Here is a 20,590-nt window from a genome sequence, read left to right on the forward strand (position 1 = left end):
GGTATTACGATATAACGTAATTCGTTACGTAGTATTACGCTATAAAGTATAACGTTATATGATATCACGTTATTACGCATAACGTTATATAGCAATACGTTATAACGTATAACGTTATATGGTATTACGTTTTAACGTATAACGTTATGTGGTATTACGATATAACGTATAACGTTATATGGTATTACGATATAACGTATAATGTTATATAGTACTGCGTTATAACGTATAATGTTATATAGTACTACGTTATAACGTATAACGTTATATAGTATTCCGATATAGCGTATAACGTTATGTGGTATTATGATATAACGCATAACGTTATATAGCAATGCGTTATAACGTATAACGTTATATGGTATTACGATACAACGTATTTCGTTATGTAGTATTACGCTATAAAGTATAACGTTATATGATATTACGTTATAACGCATAACGTTATATAGCAATACGTTATAACGTATAACGTTATGTGGTATTACGATATAACGTATAACGTTATATGGTATTACGATATAACGTAATTCGTTATGTAGTATTACGCTTATAACGTATAACGTTATGTGGTATTACGATATAACGTATAACGGCATATAGTATTACGTTATAACGTATAACGTTACATGGTATTACGATATAGCGTAATTCGTTATGTAGTATTACGCTATAAAGTATAACGTTATATGATATGACGTTATTACGCATAACGTTATATAGCAATACGTTATAACGTAGAACGTTATGTGGTATTAAGATATAACGTATAACGTTATGTGGTATTGACTTATAACGTATAACGGTGTGTAGCATTACATTATAACGTATAACGTTATATAGTATTACTTTATAATGTAGTATGTTATCTTATATTACGTTATATATTATTAGATCGATGTAATATGTGGTATATGAAAACACGCCAGCTTGTCTTTATATGTTATGTATAGACTAATCGGCTCAATACTCTAAATTATCTAAAGGATGGTGTTCAAATTTTATGTGATAATTTCTATTACTTTTATTGTTAGAAAATACGTGCGACGTTAGATTATTTGGTATGTCATAATAGCAATCATAGGTATTAGGAACCCTGTTATGAAATGTGATAATTTATGTAGAATGTCAGGGAAACTATCATGTAATTGATGAAAATTGCGATGCGGTGTACGGAACAAGAATTTGAAATTATTTTGAATTATTTGGCGAGACTATTTCAAACTATTAGAAGATATTAAATTATATATTTAGAGTTCAATGGAGTTTCAAGGTTGCACTGTGTGGGTAATAACACATGACAGAGAAAGTTATGTACATACATGAAAAATAACGTGAAAAAACCGTAAAAAATAATGTTTATGTGAAAATTGTTCGTCCATCTGATTCGTCTCTTGAAATCATGTGTGTAGAAAATATTTCTCTTAATATCACAGGTGAGGAAATCATTTAGGTGGCCTGTTTTAAGCGAACCAGCCTGTTTAACATATACAGGTTTATGTTTATTCACATGACAAATGTAAGTTCGGAAGTGAAGTTATAAATTGTTAGAAAATGGTATCACGCTTGTGTAGAGATTTCGGTACGTATATCTAGTCAAAGTGTCTAGCGGTTACCCCCGTGAACATAGGAGTAACTATTAATTTCAGATGCAGTTTATATGTTTCACCGGCAGAAGTTTGCTCTTAGTTAGATTAAGTTATATGTGCTGGATTTCTGAACAATGATCCAACTATTATTGGAGTTATAGTGTGGAAAAACAGCAGCAATAGTCAAAGAATGGTTATACATGTTATGTGAAAACAAATATGCGTAGAATATTTTCATACGTTACGAGGAACTATACTTGTAAACTGTTTTACTTGTAAAGTATAATGATTTTTTAGTTTTTTATTTTAAATGATTTTTTCTATCTGTAATATTTTTCAAGCTTCATACCTATATTATTTTATATCAAGGTATTAAAGTTTATTTGCAATTACTTAATATTTGCATATTAATCCAAGGATTACAAAGAACTTTTTAATTGAAAATTCTGATTGCCGTCCGTTTGAAAAAAATACTTTTTAGAATTTTGTTACACCGCAAAAAATGAAATATATGAAGTGAAGAATTATCTTCAACACAAATATGTTAAATAGTACAAAATTGTTTTTGCTTTCAATGGTTTTGTGCTAATAAGTCATATCGTGTTAATAAGTATTTATATACTGAACAGCAAAATTGTGCAAAATTGAGAATGATTCGGAATTCTCTTTAATTTAGTGAATATGACTAATATCCAAACATATAAAACATAAGTGCTTATTGGGCAGTACTATCGACATCGATTACGGCAGACGAGCGGTGGCCGCATGACGATGAAGCACTGTATCGACACTTTTTTGATCTGTTCCAATTAAAAACTGCTCCGACACTTTATCTGTATTGCTTCTCCTTTAGAAATTTTTACAGAATTTAGCACTGTGTTATGAAATCGTGCTTCATAACAACTGCAGAAGTACAGATATCGATGCTTTCCTAATCTCTTGAATCAATCTTCTTACTTCTTCAACTCTTATCGTTTTTGTAAAAATTCACGGCTTTTCAAAATAGAGTAGTCATATTACTTCTTCGTTTGTGTTTAAAGCGAGGAATTGTACAATGATTTCCCAGTGGATATTACAGACCAACATTGGTGTTACATAACGGAATTACAGCAACAGTAGATTTTTCAATAACGTAGAAAGATGTCAGAAAAATAAAAAGATGAGATGTGTCAGAAATTGCTTTCTGTACCACAAGTACAGTTTGATTTAAATTTTGCCCACTTTGAGATTTCCATTTTCCATTAAAAAAATATTTTATAAAAACATCTGATTATTTAACTACTAGAATTACTTAATCGATTATTTAATCATATAATTATTTATCTAATTATTTAATTGAAATTATTAACATTATACAATTTACATTTTTAAGGATGTTATTATAACTATTATGTTATTAACATTTCATTATAAACAAAGAAAGAGAAGACGTTAAAACAAAATGTTTGAAAATCTGTATTTATGTTAATTGCATTATATATGTAGGTTGATTTCCGTAATCGTTTCCGTTATTCTATATACATAATCTGGATAATTTATATAATATTTTATGCAATTTTTGTTCATCATACTCATCGTGTAATATTGCTACAATTGGAGGAAATATACGAAGATATGATCTGAATTGTCAAGGGGATTGGGAGACTTGAACCTGTGGTATATGGGTTGATAAATTGAACGAAACAGACGATTGAAACTTTTCCTTGTAACCTTTAGGAATTCGATGTACATATGCGGACAGGAAAGCAAATTAAACAAGGTTGCCTTCGTCTGAGTAGTAGAATTCCAGCATCTTCCATGTGTGTAAATAATTGAATATAAATTTGTATATGGAAATATTATTATGCATTGCAATATTAAAATCAAGCTGATATCAGCTTTACCATAAATTTACGGCTATTATAAGATTTATCAATAACACAACTATAAATTACAATTTACAGATGAATAAACAATTAATATAATAAATTCAATAATTATATCTGTATCCTTTAAATTAATTGCGATTTACATCTCTAATTTAATTATAATTTAGTTTCCAAGAATAACATATTATGAATAATATTTTGTTTCAGCGTTTAAATATTGAAGTACATATATACATTATAAACATAACGAATTCAAATCTAAAATTAGAGAAGTGTGTCGAATATGCACTATTGATTCCTTAAAACCCTTAATACAGAGGGCTTACAAAATTTGTTAATTCTGATATCATTGCTGAAGATGTTACTACGTACTTCTTATTTATTGTTGCAAAACGAAAATTCAGTCAAGTGTTGAATATTTAATAAACATTATTTTATATACACAAACATTATCTGTACTATTTTTTAGTACGAAAATATAAAAATTACAGATTATGAATACCTATAAGTGAGCAATCCAGTCCACATTCAATCAATCTCTCATTGTTTATTCGAGTAATAATTTCAGTAAGTTAGCCTGTTCATTTGCTCATCAATGGACAACGATAAACAAATAAAAGAAGTGTCGTCTTCAGTTCGTTATCTTCTTGATTGATCGAGGGAATCTGTAATTTTGACACAATCGATGAAAGATACGATTCTCTTGGTAAAGATGATTAAAGTGGAATAAAAGTGAATTAGTTTAATACAAATATAATTTATGTAATCTGAATGAAGATATTTTACTACGAAATAAAACGTACTTTAATTTATCAATCAAATTTTGTTTACACGAATTTAATTTCGGAAGATATCTATATTTCTAATAAAAAGTTTCTTAATAAATCTACAAATTCTATTTCTATTGATTTATGCAAATTATTAAATACACACGCAATAAAATATTTAGCGATATTATCTTTTATAGCTCGCGAATAGTTGCGAATCGATAGATGATCTCACACGTTCGTTTTTGGGTTGAATTGCGAGGCATAGAGTAAATCGATAGTGCTGATCCAAGGAGATTATTGGTAACTTGCCAGGTCTCCTTCAATATGGCAGCTCATATCAAACCCAGCACCTTTATCATTCCTTCGTAATCACTCGATTCTTCCATACATATAATGTATAATACATACAACGATCTTACAAAAATATCTCGGCTTGTAAAACTATTTGAAAATAATGTTATTAACTATGTCTTCAATATTGTACATATCGATGTATCTCTTAGTTATTTATTGTTGTTTATTCATAATTCATGTTCTGCGGATATATCGATGCATCTCTTTGTTTATGCGACGTGAGTTTATTATACTATGTATATTGTATATAGCATTAGAGGACAAGCAGATGAAAAAGTCTTTTAAATTTTTGAATGATTTCGTCGCATTTAATTCAGTTGAAATAATTTAATGTACTGATTTTGGGAACATATAATTCTTGCTTTAAATTGGACAAAAGTTTAACAATTTTTTCAACAAAATTATTATTAATACGTTGGAATTTGCATCCAGTTTTTTAAATTGGAATTCTAAGAATCCTTAGCACGTAACAAAATTAAACGTTCAAAATTCTGTTTACTATCGGATTTATCCGGATTATGATCATTGCAACCTTGAATTCTATTATATTCAGACGCAACTAATTGGGATACAGAAATATTTAAGAATCTAAAATGAGAAGATTAAGAAAGTAGGTCACGAAGTAATTTGTCCTATTATCATCCGTGTATAAAAGTGACGATTGGAACGAAATAAACTCTAATTGTTCCAATCCAATTAAGAGCTGCAGATTGATTTGCGAATTCGAATTTGTCGATTTTCAGACCAGACCAGGCTTATTCTGGAGTTTTAAAGTACAATAGCCGCCAGATGAATTAAAAGAACTTTAATACTTGACAAATAATTCGGTCGAAGTTCCCAAGTCTTTCTATCCTTCATTTTACGCTTACCTCCTTTTTTCTATTTCTCGATTCACCAAGAAGGAGATTGGCATTCGAGGTTCAATGATAAATGAGCTGCGCTGAATTGGAACGACCCTTCCTTGCTATTTTCTCTTCTCAGTTTTCTCTCACTTCATGAACTCCCCTCTACTTTGCTGCTTATTCCTCCGCATCCACCTTAATCTATCGGCTTGGCGGCATGCTGCACGATAATTTTGAAGCTGACACGAAACAACTTTTGCTTAATTTCTGAAACAACGTTTCTTTATTTTCCTTTTATAATGATGTGGCATGGATTTAATTAAAATTGTAGAACAATTTTGTTTTATAAATTTTTTGTCTCATATCCTGAGACAAATTTATTAAATAGTAATAAAATTGTCAGCTAACAATAATAAACCAATTTGTTATAAGTATCGGTCGTAGTTTTTCAGTTTTGGTTCAGCTGTTTGAAGTTTCTGTAAGTACAAGTTTTGTTTTTATAAACAACGTAAGAAAATGCAGATTTTATTAAGATTAGGATACACTGACCTGATGTTATTAAAATTTATTGAAAAATGATGCACAGTAAAGATAATTCATCTCACATCTGGCATTCAATCCATTTCATTAATTCAATCAATGATCAAAAGATGTATAAATAAAACTTCTTTCTAATTTCTTGTGACAATACAAAATAATATTTTGTTGAATTTTTCGTTTTTCTGGGTATATGTGAAACGATGTGTCCATACGTCTTTGTTTCTATCTGTTATTTATTGTGCGGCAAGTATACATTTATGCGAATGAACTACGCGGAGCTAAGTTTCTGCAAGATATCCCAAGAGTTCCATACACATAACATGCGCTATTGGTCTACGATGGAAACGCCACAAGAAATACTATTCAACCGCTTATGTACCGTGTGCGGAGACGTATCGATGCGGACGGCTAGCTCTTTGAATACCCTACAAAACAAGTAGATTTATTATTTTTGTAGTGTTCCAATTTAAATTAACCTTTGTTCCGTAAAGTCACTTCTAAATTATGAGGTCATAGGTCGTTGAATTCATCTCGATGCTGGCTACTATGTTATGTTATAAAAAAACATGTGTTAATATGTAAAAAGATAACAGTGATATTAGACAAATCTTAAATCAATGATTTTAGGATTGAAACCGTTTAAACGACCCTTCGTCATTTTTTTATCTTTAACAGCAGTGGAAGTAATTTAAACATTAGATTTAAGCGCGACTGTATATATGTGTAATGAAAAAACATATTAATGCAAATCATGGGCTTAAAAAAATGGGCTTGTGATCAGACTGACAGTAGTGAAAAAAAGTCTGAAATGGTTTATGTATGGTGAAGTATCCTCAAGAGACGACTCTTAATCAACATAAAATTTTAGTACCTTTGAGTAAGCATGGAGGAAGAGAATATTTTTTCTCATATACAAAACCTAAAGGATTGGTAATAGTTGCGATCATCTAGAATAAATAACGTAGTAAATTTAAGAATAAGAGGAAGGTCACGTTTCAAAGATTGTTTCGGTTTGTTTCTTTTCTTATTATGTGAACTATTTCTATACTTTATTTTTTAAAGAGTATTATATTTCGATATTTACGCATTTCGTTTTAAGTATATTGATGCTGAATCATATGTTTTAAGCATTATTTAAGTGATCACTGTAATTTGTGATGCAATTAAAATAACAAACGTAAAAAGAAAATTTATTATGATCGTGTTGCATAATATAAGAGAAAATTAGTATTATAAAATTGTATAGCTATTTTAGATGTCAATCTGGTAAAATTATGCCGTTTTTTTTATTAAATTTCTACTTAACTTTTACGCTAGAGTTACACTTTTTAATGTAATACAATTTTTAAATAGAAACGTCAACAGTTACAACGTCAGAATTTTAATATAATTTTTAAGGAACCTACTAATATCATTGAAACAACTGATCACATATTAAGAGTCGAAAACAATAAAAAATAATTACTAATTTTTCATAAATGGAAGAAGAATTTTTTCCTAAAGGATTAAATATAGCAACCTAACCCTAACCTATATTATCTGCAATTATTTTAAAGTTGGTCTAAGCTTCTAATATGATAGTATGGACTATAATACATTAAAATTCGAGAAAAAACTGTTTAAGCATAACTTTTAAACTGCGATACGTAGTTTATACTAAAATTGTATATCCTAATAATATCCTGATAAAACAATGATGTCAGAAAAATGAGAACAATTCTCCCCACAGTGGCTTTTCTTATTTTTAAAAATGAATATTATCTACGTAGGGTAAAAGATACCTTTTGAAGCGAGAATAGAAGATTTCTTTTAATTCTTCGGAACGGAGAAGCACACTTGACGATTCAGGTAAGATTAGAATTCACGAAACCGCTGTTAGTAGTAAAATCTCCGCAAGAACTATATCCCATTAGCTCTTCCTCATTCTTCACTCGTTAGTGATTCAATTATCCGCGTCGTTTGCGCAGATCAAAGAAAGGGCTTAATCCTTTCTACAACGAAGCCTTTCGTGGGCGGAGCATCGACACCTTTTTTTTTGAGATAGCACCTTGCCGACTATTGTACCAATACACCGCGTCGCGTGCATACATAAAGGCATCGCGCTTATGCGCGCGCAAGATTGGTCCAGATTCCTACCCGACTCTTCGTTGTCCTCTCTGTCTTTTTCTCTCTCTGGTTCTTGGTGTTCTCCTGTTACGCTTTCGCGGCTCTCCTGGTACGTGTGCGTGCCCAGTGGCGCCGCCGGCCGGGCGAAATCCTAGAACCCCAGAACGACAGCCGAGACTCGGACCCCCTCGTTGTTCAGTCGTGGGTGCAGTGCGTGCGAGTGTGCAGTGGTTTCGGGAGCTGCTTCAACACCGGCGTGGCCTGGAGCGTGCGAGGTTAAGTCAGTGTCATATTGCCAACTCTCGTTGCCATTAATATACGCTTCGATCTTTGCTTATTTTTTTTACGGTACTAACGTTTCCTATTTTTCGTCAATTTGTTTACTCTCGTAGTGCATAAACTGCACGCTTTATGACAGAGGATTTTTACAAATCCAGGGATTAATGTTTCGTGTGTTTAGTTCTTAACAGCGTTTGTCATTTGTGTATGCAGATTGTTCGAACAACGACACGGTTTACGTTTGCCAAGGATACAGTTTAGACTGTTGGCAATTAATTAACCACTTAACGGAACGTGACAAAAGCTTGATACCCTTGTGAAGCAACCGATGGTTCTTATCGGTCGTAATTTTTTATCGTAAGTTTTCGCTATTTATTTTTCGTTCAGCTCGCACGGTTAATTTCTTCGAAGGTTTATAAACCGTATATTCGTGCAACTGCGAAGCCCGCCATAAACTTTTTGTGTATATTGATGGCGATCGTGATTGGACGGAGGGAGATAGCGAGAAGTGTTCGCGGAAGATAAAACACGGCGAAAATACACCGTGTGAATATCGCGGGCGCGTTAATGACTTGGTGTTGGTGTGTTACGACGGACGAAGACGTCGCGCAGTTCTCGCAAAAGAAGGTCACCTGTTTCATGAGCTGCGATTATCCGAAATAAAATATCATTGACCTAGTTAGCAGCGCAAAAGTAATTAGACATTCAGACTAGTAGGGACCGTAGGTGAGAGCAGAGTGTTGATCGATCCTTCGTCGTTGCCGAGCGCATGTACGCGATCCATCGTAAATTCACGTTTCCACTTGTGTATCGGTGCGTGCGGTGACACCGAGTTGAAATACGGCACGCGGGCCGCCCATCAGTGAGTCGCGATGCTTAGAAGAGGAGGAAATTTAGTCTCGTACGGGTAATTCAAATCTCCAGCTAGCTACGAGACGGAAACGAATGGCCGGATTTTCTCCCTAACGACTAACGACATTCATATTCGTTAGCTTCGCTCTCTCGTTTTTTCCTCTCTTTTTTTGCTTTTCGACGTTCGATGGCGGAATCTTGTTTCCCCTATCTGACCAGCGCACTATCGACCTATCATCGATATCGATCATGAATCTTCGATCTCCATTACGATGTTTCGAGTTATGCATTGTGTCAGTCTTCTAGTGTTTTCTGTAGTATTAACTACGTATTTTAGTTTCAAATTTTGAACTCGAATAACGGTACTTTTTAACTTGCTTAATACGTTTTTACTCGCATTTTGCCAATACCAATTTTCATTGCTCTGTTTTATGTATAAAAAGTCCAGTTGATAATTTGTCGATATCTTGTTGCCAGTAATGTGCGAATATGCTTGCAACATATGGCAGACATCAAAATCTGTATACAATTATGAAGGAAGTATATCGATAATATCAAATAGTTTCCTACATTGCAAGATATTTTATGTGTGCATTTGTCATTGACATGTTTACGTCAGTTAATCGAACTGTATGGCATTGCTGAAACACATCCTTTACCAAATGAAACAAGTGAAATTAGTTTAATCATAATTGATGCATCAAACGTCATGAATTAACCGCACAGAAGCTCGGAATGTTCGAGATTATCTTCAAAGATTTATGACAAAATCGCGAAGAGCGATCGGCAGAGGTAGTTATATCGAATGTATTGATTGGTAATATTGAATATTTTATGTATGTTTATAAGTAACAATAATAGTATATTCCTTGCTGATATATATAATAACATAGATATATACGTATGTGTATATATACATATTATATATAACATAAATATACATATATAACATAGATATAACATTTCTATGAGTAGACTGAATGTAACATTTTTTATGGCGAGATCGCGGGTTTTCACGAATGTAATTAAACAGATAAAACTTAGATAGACAATTGATTTATTAAATATAATAACAAGTATTATATTTTTTATTTACTTACATGCTTTTCTTTATTACGTGCATTTTTTTGTGCCATCAAATTTCCTACAAATGTATGAAATGTCGCAGTTCACTTATGATAAATAATAATATTATAAAAATAGAAACGTGTTATCTCGCTATTATTATCAGGAAAGATATGTTGCCTGCGTTCAGGATCCGATACGTATATAACATCAGCAACTATTCGTGATTGAATCGTAACGATATTGTCTTATGTTTACGCGAATGTTTGTAGCATAGCGTAATTTGTGAGTGGAAAACGTACGAGTTGCCAGTTTGATATCCAAGTGGAAAATCCATTGAGCTAATCCTAATCCCAGCACCGATGAGTGGTTCACCTGGACTGATCAGACTACCTGCATAACGATCGTTGAAAATCGGATTAAATGCTGTCAGGTATAGGCTTGAATTTACATCCAGCGGTTATCTCGTTGAATTGCAGCGTACTTTCCTCTAATGGCCTTTCGCGAGATACGCGAATCAATCAGTTGCTTGCCGATTCGCAATGTACCGCTCGGAAATGATGGGTGCAGCGTTACGTTGTCCTTTAATAGCGACACTAGCGTTCTTATTTGCTTTCGCTTCTGAGAAATTAAGCACACCCTCCCGATTTCTACCATTCATTGCATTTGTAGTTTGAACATTCGTGGCAATTACTTTCGACTTTCCGTTGATTACTTTCGAATAAATGATGTATTAAAATGCAATTAAGCGAGTATTAATAACTAACCTAATTGCATACATAACTAGGATACTTTCTGATGTTTACAGGTTGTCACCTTTGTGCGTTACCAGTTCTATTAATTACGGCGCAATGAGCGTTTAATTTAGAATTTTACTTTTATTCCTTTTAGTTAAATCTCCTGTATTCTTTGGATCATCTCTGATTAAATCATATTTTCCTATCGTTGGAAAGTATCATAAGTTTCAAGAGAATAAGAAAGAATTGTTATCGATAGGTACGTGTAATTTTTTATTTTAATATTTCTCTAAAACTATTCTTGAAACGTTGAAAGTCTTTTTCTCGATAGAGATGGAAGTGAATCGAGTAAAATTCGAGGATCCTAACAGGATTAAGAGTCACTTATTTAAATTATCTGTATGAGTATTAATCGATAAAGTATTATCTACTATCAGATTTGAAATGTCTGTCTCACGAATCTGTTACTCGTGTCATTAACGTTTCGTTCACCTGACGTTATGATTCTTCTCGAATTTCAAGACTGTCCGACTACAATTTCTTTTCGTAATGAAATATCGTATTTCGCTTTTACTTTTCGAAGAAGGCAATTCTTCTATCAATTTTCTTCCTCTTAGTACCTCAGTCGGAACTTATTAAACAGATTAATCCAACTTTGAATAGCAACTTGACTCACTGTAGTTCGTTCTCTGTAGAACAGGTAATTAATATAATCGCGAATGGCGTCTAAGTTGATTCTAAGTATTATACCCCTGCGAAACATGGAAATTTTATTATGGGGCAGATGCATGGAAAATGGAAGTCTTGGAACTTAAAGTAAGCTGCACGACAGTATTAATAGCTTTTTAATGTCAGGGAAAATATGATTACCGCAACTCTCTTAATATACATTATCGTGGGACCGATGTGCGATAAATTAAGTTATTTAAATTATATTCCGGAGCGTGCTAGGCATTCAATTTTGTACCTTTCAACGATAGGTTAGCGAAGGCGCTTTTTGTCTTTCCTCTTAATCTAATTCGTCGCTTGACGTTTAACTTCTATAAAGTATGAAGGGAATTCCAACATTTTTTCTATGTATATATCGTACTTCGTATTTCGTTGCAACCAAGACACAAATATTGTACACGGTTATTTTTCCATTTATTATACTATATATTGCATAATTGTCTCGATTTATTCGCGCGATAAATACTCCTAAGAGGACCGAATTTGTTATATAATTACCACAAAATTTACCATCATTTTGAGCCAGTTACGTCACAATTATTGAATGTTTAACGTTCTTGGCTTAATTACACCTGGGCGGTGTAACGTTCTCCTAAACTGGGTGTCGTTAGCAAGCGTGACGTATCTTCACTTTGCTTAGGTGATGAGAATAGAATGGCCGTTAAGATCGTATTTGCCATTCTTACGTCGAATATGTCTTTCTAGTTGATCGAGATTCTTAATGAAGGTCTGATAGGCTAAGGCAAATACAATCTCTTCCCCGTGAACTTTCTTAAATGCATTGGATGTAATTGGATGTCTAAAGTTTAGACGACATTTGGAACTATATTTGTTTGTCGTTGCTGAAAGTATTCCTTTGCTGTCGTGTTGAATAATTTTTTTATGTTCTTATGTCGTTCTTACAACGTTTTACTAATTATATTTTTTAGAATTATATTATTTGTATTTTAAATAACGTGTTAAGTATTAAATCTGGTATTTTATTATATGAAAGAGAAACAAAGGAAAAAGAGATTATTATGTAGACTGTGGATATATTTATGCGAATTCATATTTGGATGTACGCAATTAAATAAATAGTATCTAAACACAGATTAATTTCACGTATTATCATGAATATTATATGTACGAATATTGCAATATATTCTATGTATTCTTGCACGTATAAAACTGTCCAGTCTAAAAGTCGTAAACTGTAACAATCTCACGTTAGTAAATTGTTTTATATTTCTCAAATCTGAATATATTGTGTGATATATTTCAAGTAGACGAGTTACTGAAAATATCCGGTACACGCATTAGGTCTTAAAAATGCAAAATTTTAATTTCTGGAGATGCAGCTATCAAGATTCTTCGCTTAGTACTTTTTTGAGTTGCATGGTCGCACGAGAAGAATATATACTTCGACAACTCTTGCCAAGTTTTTTTTTCACTTGTCCTGTACAAGATTTCAATTCAGTTTATCTCGTAAAATATGGCAATAGTATTTCTAGAATAATACTGCCGACTGTTCTGTTTTAACAAGTTATGATGAAAATTATTGAATTGAATAAATTGTGTACATATATTATTTGTATGCATATATATAATAAAATATGAAACAACTATTGAAATATATTGTTAGGGAAATAAAAAGTAGCATAACAAATCTCTTTCGAGATTTCTAAAAGCATTAATGAAAATTCTCGATATCTTTTCGATTATCATTTTCATTGTAAAGGAATTCTATTGCATTAAATTACTATTTATATTTATATTAGTTATGTTAATTATATAGTTAGTTATATTACTTAATTATAGTATATATATATGTTAGCAAAATTTGGTTAAGCAACAAATGAATTGTTCAAAAATTCTGTGACAGTAGTACAGTTTATTACAGCCATTTGCAAATCCATTCTCCATTGCAAAATCTGCGCTCGAATATGTAACAAACATTCCTTATCGACTATTGTTCGATTCTACCATATTAGACAAGTATATTTCACAATCAAATTTCACTTCATTAGATATAGGAAACCAATGAAATGTCTTATTTCATAGTTTGAAGATATCGATGCAGCTGATATGGTTGGAGTATCTACTATTTGAAAGCATTGAAATTCGCACATTTCATGGATACTTCAATACATTCCATGGTCAGATTGATCGTACACCTATCATACCAGTACAATCTGGAATCATGACAATTCAGATAATTGGAGAAACACTCTACAACATCGCATCTATGCCTATCTGACATTTTCGACCGCTTTAAAATAGCTTAACGCTGGTGAAACATTTTTTCAAGTACAATTTAGAACATTGTTATATGTCTTACAGCTATTTTCGTTTTAGTAGCACTATAGCAGATTTTTCGTATATAGCTTATATCTAAATTGCTCTAATTGTTTAAATGTATGTTATTTGTAGACTTCCGAAAATTCTTGAAAACCTTGTCAATTATATTTATTTAAATTCTTGCGTGCAGAATATTTTGAAATACGTAAAACTATTTTATTCGATTCAGGTTTATAACAAACTATTCAATTCAGATTTCTACATCGATCGCATACGTTATAAAAGTATCGTATCGTTAATATTATCTTTACAGCGATATTTTGAAATAAAAGATGTTCATCCAATAATTATCTCTGAAATATTACAATTTCATTATCATTGATAATTCACAAGTTTATACGCGTTTTATTTGATACTTTTTACAGATTCGTGGTTCGTGGTTAGTGCAGCCGAGCAGGAGTTCGATAGGGACGAGTGTGTTGGCCATAGTGGAGGAAGCAGGGGTCCATGATGCCCCCCATAATAGGGGAAACACTGCGCGTATGGTTCCTCTCGGCGTTGGTGGTTCACGGTGCTGTCGCCGGCAATCCAGACGCGAAACGCCTTTACGACGACTTGCTTTCTAACTATAACAAACTAGTGCGCCCTGTTGTGAATACCTCGGACGTACTACGTGTGTGCATTAAATTGAAACTTTCGCAGCTCATCGATGTGGTGAGTACAACTGTTTGTTCTATTTGTTTTGTTTACACCGTGATCTGGCGGATAATAGAAGGGCGTCGCAGTATCTGCGAAATTAGTTTCCCGTGTAATTTAACGAACGAAAAACGAGGGTCAGTTCGAAGTTTCTGAAGCCTGTGATTATTATATTAATATAGAAAAATGGCAGATTAAAATGAAATAAATGTCCGCAGATATAACATCAAATTTATCTCTTAACAAGTTATATTTAAGATTTTATAATACTCTTAAAATACAGCTGTTTCTTTTTAAATTTTACTCGACTCTTTGACCGAAACTTTAATTTTACTGGCGTCATCTGCATACTGGGTCGTTTACGTTCGTGTTTAGAGATTTGAAGACTCTTGTGTTTTTAAATATCCCTTAAAACTCTTCAACATTCTTCCAGGTTTCTAGAATATCGTCCCATAATTTCTAATTTAATTGCCTTAATTTATTTAAGCAGAGCACAATTTAAATGAAAATATAGGAGAAGTAAAAAAATTATTTAAAATTATTGTCAGAAGCGAACCAGTACGTGGATGGAGGGTTAAGATAATTCACTCTTTATACGCATTAAGTAAAATGTATTTTTCTTGGATAGCGAGGCTCGTCTGTAGCTTCCCCTAGTCCCTTGCCCACCTCTTAATCCGCAGAGAGACAGAAAAATGTATGTATTTTATCTGGATTGTTTCTTCGGAAGAAGTGGCCTTTGTGCTTCTTACACTTTGCCGGTTTATGGCACATTTCATCACGGTATGCGCAGTAATCGCTCGTCAACGAGATTGAGGGGAAGCAAGGGACCGTGACGATACGCCGTGGTTAAAATCGCACGTAGTAGTGTGCTTGTATTTGGGCTAAAGTGGATGGATACGATTATTCGATTACATGGTTATTATGTCGTTACTGGAAATGAATTTAGTCGTCGATTGTACATACATACATATATGTACCTAATCGATGAAGACTAACAAGTTATACGCATTGAAAATTGGTTAGGAATTACGCGCTATTATACGTTGCATGTTACATAATTTCCTTTTTGGACAATATTTCTTTTACTTGTTTATGTGATTAGCATTGGTTACGTGAAAACGTAACGTGGATGATTATAACTAAACACATCTTCCTTTAGATTATTTCATAAATAGTAACTGTGGTCGTAGGTTTGTGAATTTATATAAGTTACATGATATTATTGTAACAATTTTATTATATATTCATTATACTCATAAAATTAGAAACAAATTCATATATATATGTATATTCATTAAAATTAGAAATTATAAAATATTATTATTTGTTTTATATATAGTATAACAGAGTATTCAATTGAAATTTCTACATTGAATTTGTGCATAGTTTATACAATGTATTGGAATTTTTAGTAAGTCATTTTTATTATTAAATGGAAATAATACTGACCTTCCATAGATTCCTTAGTCCTGCATTCGAACTTCAAAAATTATGATTACTACTAAACTTACTAACAAACTCGGTTTCTATTAAATGTATTGCGAGGGATTACATTAAAAGCGAAAGCAAGGGATCAGTTTTAGCAAGTTCTATTTGAGCAATAAGACGTCTGTTACCGTGTTCATTTAATGTATTACCGAAGCATTATTTGAATTCAGCATGCAAACGCTTTCGCAATCAGTTGATTAAATAGACAATACAGTTTCAACATTATTTCAAACGCGTATACATTAATATAATATCGAAGTGAATACAGAATATATTGACCGGTATTGTGATTTAAATTTGGCAAATCGTTTAACATAAAATCGAAGCAGATGATCTTTCGAGATTTCTAAAAGCATTAATGAAAATTCTCGATATCTTTTCGATTATCATTTTCATTTTGAATTTGTCAGATTATTTTAACTGCGTGATCTTCCGAATTATATTTTGTCATAACAGGAACGGAAGATCGGTTATTTCAATCCTATGCGAAGCATCTTGACGCGAAATGTACGTTTTCATAAAAATTTACATCTACCCTTTTGAACTTTTTGACAAGTAAATCTGTTGATTAGATTCTTTTCGCCTTTTATAGAATTAGAGTAGGCTACAGCTATTTCACTTCGCGCTCAAAAGAATATGTAAATGGATAAGCGCCTCGCGTTGAAGGTTTAAAAAGTTACACCCTCGAGGAGTATGAGTTCACTACCTAGGGATTCTATGTTACCTAGGGCTCCTCTTGATCTTTAGGGCCTTAATTGCGGCAAGTGCTTGATTGACAACCTAGAGAGGTACTGATCTTTATTAATTAAATACCTCGTGTGATAAATTGTCTTTTGTAGGCACGTGATGATCTATTCTGCCTTAATTTGCATTTAATCATTCACTAACTTTTCACTTTTTCACTTTTCTTTTATCGCCGTTCGAAAGTTTTAGAACAGTTACTATGTTGGCTCCAAAACTGAAAAGAACAAATTACGTAATAAAGATATTAGGAAGTCACATTTCATTTAATTTGTGTTACGATTTTCTTGAAACATGCGTGCAATTTAGAATTCCTATTCTATACCAAGTAATGAAGTTTTATTAGAATTCAAGCTAGAAGATGTCCCAAGACTTTTGAGCGATAGTGTATGTACATCTTTAAATGATTTTTGTTAGAAAAAGTCTTTTCCACAAGCTTCATCTTATATTATTAAACATGTAATTCGTTTGGACGACAATAATGTCATTATCACTTAAATGTTGTTATGGATTGCATCGAGAATTCACGGTATCGATAGGAAAGTATTCCTCAAAATTAATAACATCGTTTATGCTGTTCTTTTATTCAACGTTCTTGTCAATATCCATTATACTCTTATTTCTTGTTGAAGGAATTAAGTTCGCAGATTATCTAGATTGCATGATCACTAGTATTCATTTCGTAATAATTTTCCACTTGAATACGATTTTCATAATTCACGGAGATGAGATGCTGCATACCAGAGGTTTTATCCAGGTTCAATCGACAGGCGGAATTCAACCTATTTAATTCTTCCGATGCAGCATCCCGAATCTTACAGACCAGTTATATCCACTATGAATTAGTCAAATCTGTCTGAAATGTCAAATAGTTATAGTAATTATTTACATATTTCATGATAAGGAGTCTATTTAAAAAATATGAAATTATCTCCGATATTGATTCTTTAAAATTTTGGCTAAATTTGGGCCATCGACTCTTGGCGTTATTTACGTATTTACATTGTGTTATTTACAAATTTCATGATAGGCAGTCTATTTAAAATATATAAAATTATTTCTGATATTGGCTTTTTAAATTTTGTATATTTCAACATTAAAACCATCCGTTTCTCGTATCAATTTTTTTATTATTATTACAAAATGTGGAATCTGTGAATTGTTAAAAATAAACTATTTAGCATATATATCAAACTATCAATCGGGTATTAATATTTATTGTAATGTACGTAGCAACGATTTGTTTGCAAACTTTAGTATAGTAGTTATATATGCAATGTCAATGAAATAGAAATAAATACATTTTTTGAAACATTTTTATATAAAATTAAATAAATTTCTTTTAATCTCTTCATATTTCTTATCCACGAAATAAACGTAGCTTGTTCTCTTTCTCTCTTCGAAAATCGAACCAAGACATTAATATTGGAAATCTATAGTTCGTACGCGTCAGCAAATAAATTAAATAAAATTTAAGAAAGATCAATTTTCCCAAATAATATCAAGAATTTTATTTTTGGGAGATACAGATTTACTAAAATATGTGTGAAATACTAACACGAGATTTGTCTCGTTTTCATTTATTGATAGGTAGAAATATTCTCTGAAGAAATATAATACTTTCAAGTAATATATCTTATCGTTGCCAAATAGACGTTAACTGAATAAATCTATTAAAATTATTGCAAACACAAGGTTGCTTCAATTTTAATATCAACTATATGTCAATTACTTATGTGCAAGTATATCCTAAAATGCTTGTATACGTATAACTTCGTTATAACGTATTATTAACGAAGACATCGAACATTATTACAAGTAATTAAGACAGTTAGCGTACGACGTTAATGAACTGATATTTGATATCGTTTTAACGACGTAATCTATAACGTGAAATTACTTAATTGTTTCTCGATGTCACCTGCTGAAGAAGGGGATCCTGAGAACCATTAATGCGCCGAGGTGAAAATACAGAAATTACGGACCTTCTGTAAAGAAATAAGTTCGAGGGGAAGTCGTGGAATTATTTCCATTAGCATGTACTGGTTGTATGGGTGGCGTGGCAGCAAATTGCGTGGCTGTATGCATATATACATTCTTCGGGTAGATTGCGTGGTTTCTCCATGCTATTACGTCGATTTAAGGAGAGTATTCGCACGAGTTCTGATAACTTTCCTTAGAATTTTCCTTTCTATCGAACCTTGCACGAAATTAGATTCATTCTTGGCTCCATTGGATAACTCTGGTATTTTAATGGACGAATTTTTATTATGTAATTTAGAAACATTTTTTTTAGAATGATATTTATCGTATAAATAAGAAAATACATATTCTTTGATAGAATAGTTAAACTATCTTGGTTTTACATTTTAATTCTGGTAATAACCAGATATTCTTCCAAGATCCAGAAGATCTGATCATGCACCATGATAGTATTTCCAATGCCGAAGTTATTGATTCTATTATGTCAAAGTTTTGAATAGATCAATGTTTATTTAGAATTCAGTATAATTTTTGCACGCATTCTTGTTCATGATAAACGTGTATTATATTATTTGTCTAATTATACTCATTTCATTGAAAACATATTTCATTGGAAAAGAAACAATTATGTTATTATGTAGATTCTTAAAAATTAAAATAATTGTTTCGAAAATATATCGTTCTACGAAAATGATAGTTTCGTATGGTATCGAATATGATTTTCAAAATGCATTAGAATCAGTTCTATTCTTGCGTCGACTCCTCAGAATAAAGAGTAGCTCATAGAAAAATAAAGGAGAAGAGAATAATTGTAATAATTGTTTATTGGAAAATTACTATCACACTCTCGATATCGTCTGTACGACGATGCTATCGTCTCCAAGCAGCTCCTCTCAAAGGCAAATTCTTTCAAGTCAACTTCCTAACGTTAAACTTGTGACTATCTTCAAATCCGATCAACTTATCTTCGCTCTTAAGAAGTAGCTTCTTCCCATTAATTTCACGTGTAGCGTGCTAAGAACATCATCGCGTCACGTAATCTTTGTAGTCTATTGATGATTGGTGCTCTTCTATAATACGGTTAAAATAGCTTTATACGTGTTTTAGTTTTATTTGTAATGGGGGTAAAGATATACATTGTTAACTGATATAGAATTATACAATGATATATATGTATATGTATACAAGAGTGTCCGAAGTTTAAACGATTAAACTTCACCAATATATTCCGAATAGAAATAATGAAGAAACGCAATATACGTGGATACGTACACGCTTTCTACTATTATTAATGATTATTTAATACGCATTGAATGGATGTATTATGAAAATAGGAAGGTCTTGAAGCACTGGAATATAATTACAATGGCACAATCAAGTACACCAGTTCTCTTGCGTTAATGAATAATACATACGACATAATATTAGTTTAACATAAGCCACAGTAACGTTCCATGTAAATTATGTTTATATTATACCTTAATGAGTGCAGCTGTTAGTTTGGTTAATTCATTGTTGCGAACACAATATTTTACTATAAGCTAGTCATCATTTGCTTCAAAGGCATTAACCTATTAATATTACAACGAAATTTTCAAACTGTGTATTATACGAATTATATATGGCATTTTTGGATATTAATTTAAATTGTAGAAAAACAGATAAAAATTA

General features: G+C 31.9%; 1 protein-coding gene across 8 annotated transcripts in view; it reads left to right on the plus strand.

The window, feature by feature from the left end:
• The first annotated feature begins 8,270 nt into the window (after window positions 1–8,270).
• Window positions 8,271–20,590, plus strand: part of LOC122571989 (acetylcholine receptor subunit alpha-like) — a 398,975-nt gene continuing 386,655 nt past the window's right edge. For 3 of the 8 annotated variants that reach the window (XR_006318308.1, XR_006318309.1, XM_043736418.1), the window contains exons 1-2: window positions 8,271–8,349; window positions 14,437–14,725. Coding sequence is in view for 4 of the 8 variants with exons in the window: in XM_043736418.1 (XP_043592353.1) it covers window positions 14,519–14,725 (207 nt within the window). In the remaining 4 variants the exon portion in view is untranslated. Of the gene's footprint in view, window positions 8,350–8,554; window positions 8,706–10,679; window positions 10,699–14,436; window positions 14,726–20,590 lie in introns of those variants that run through there. The other 5 variants (XM_043736419.1, XM_043736420.1, XM_043736421.1 and 2 more) reach the window with 5 other exon arrangements.

Source organism: Bombus pyrosoma, linkage group LG10 (genome assembly GCF_014825855.1).
Source record: "Bombus pyrosoma isolate SC7728 linkage group LG10, ASM1482585v1, whole genome shotgun sequence".
NCBI lineage: Eukaryota > Metazoa > Arthropoda > Insecta > Hymenoptera > Apidae > Bombus > Bombus pyrosoma.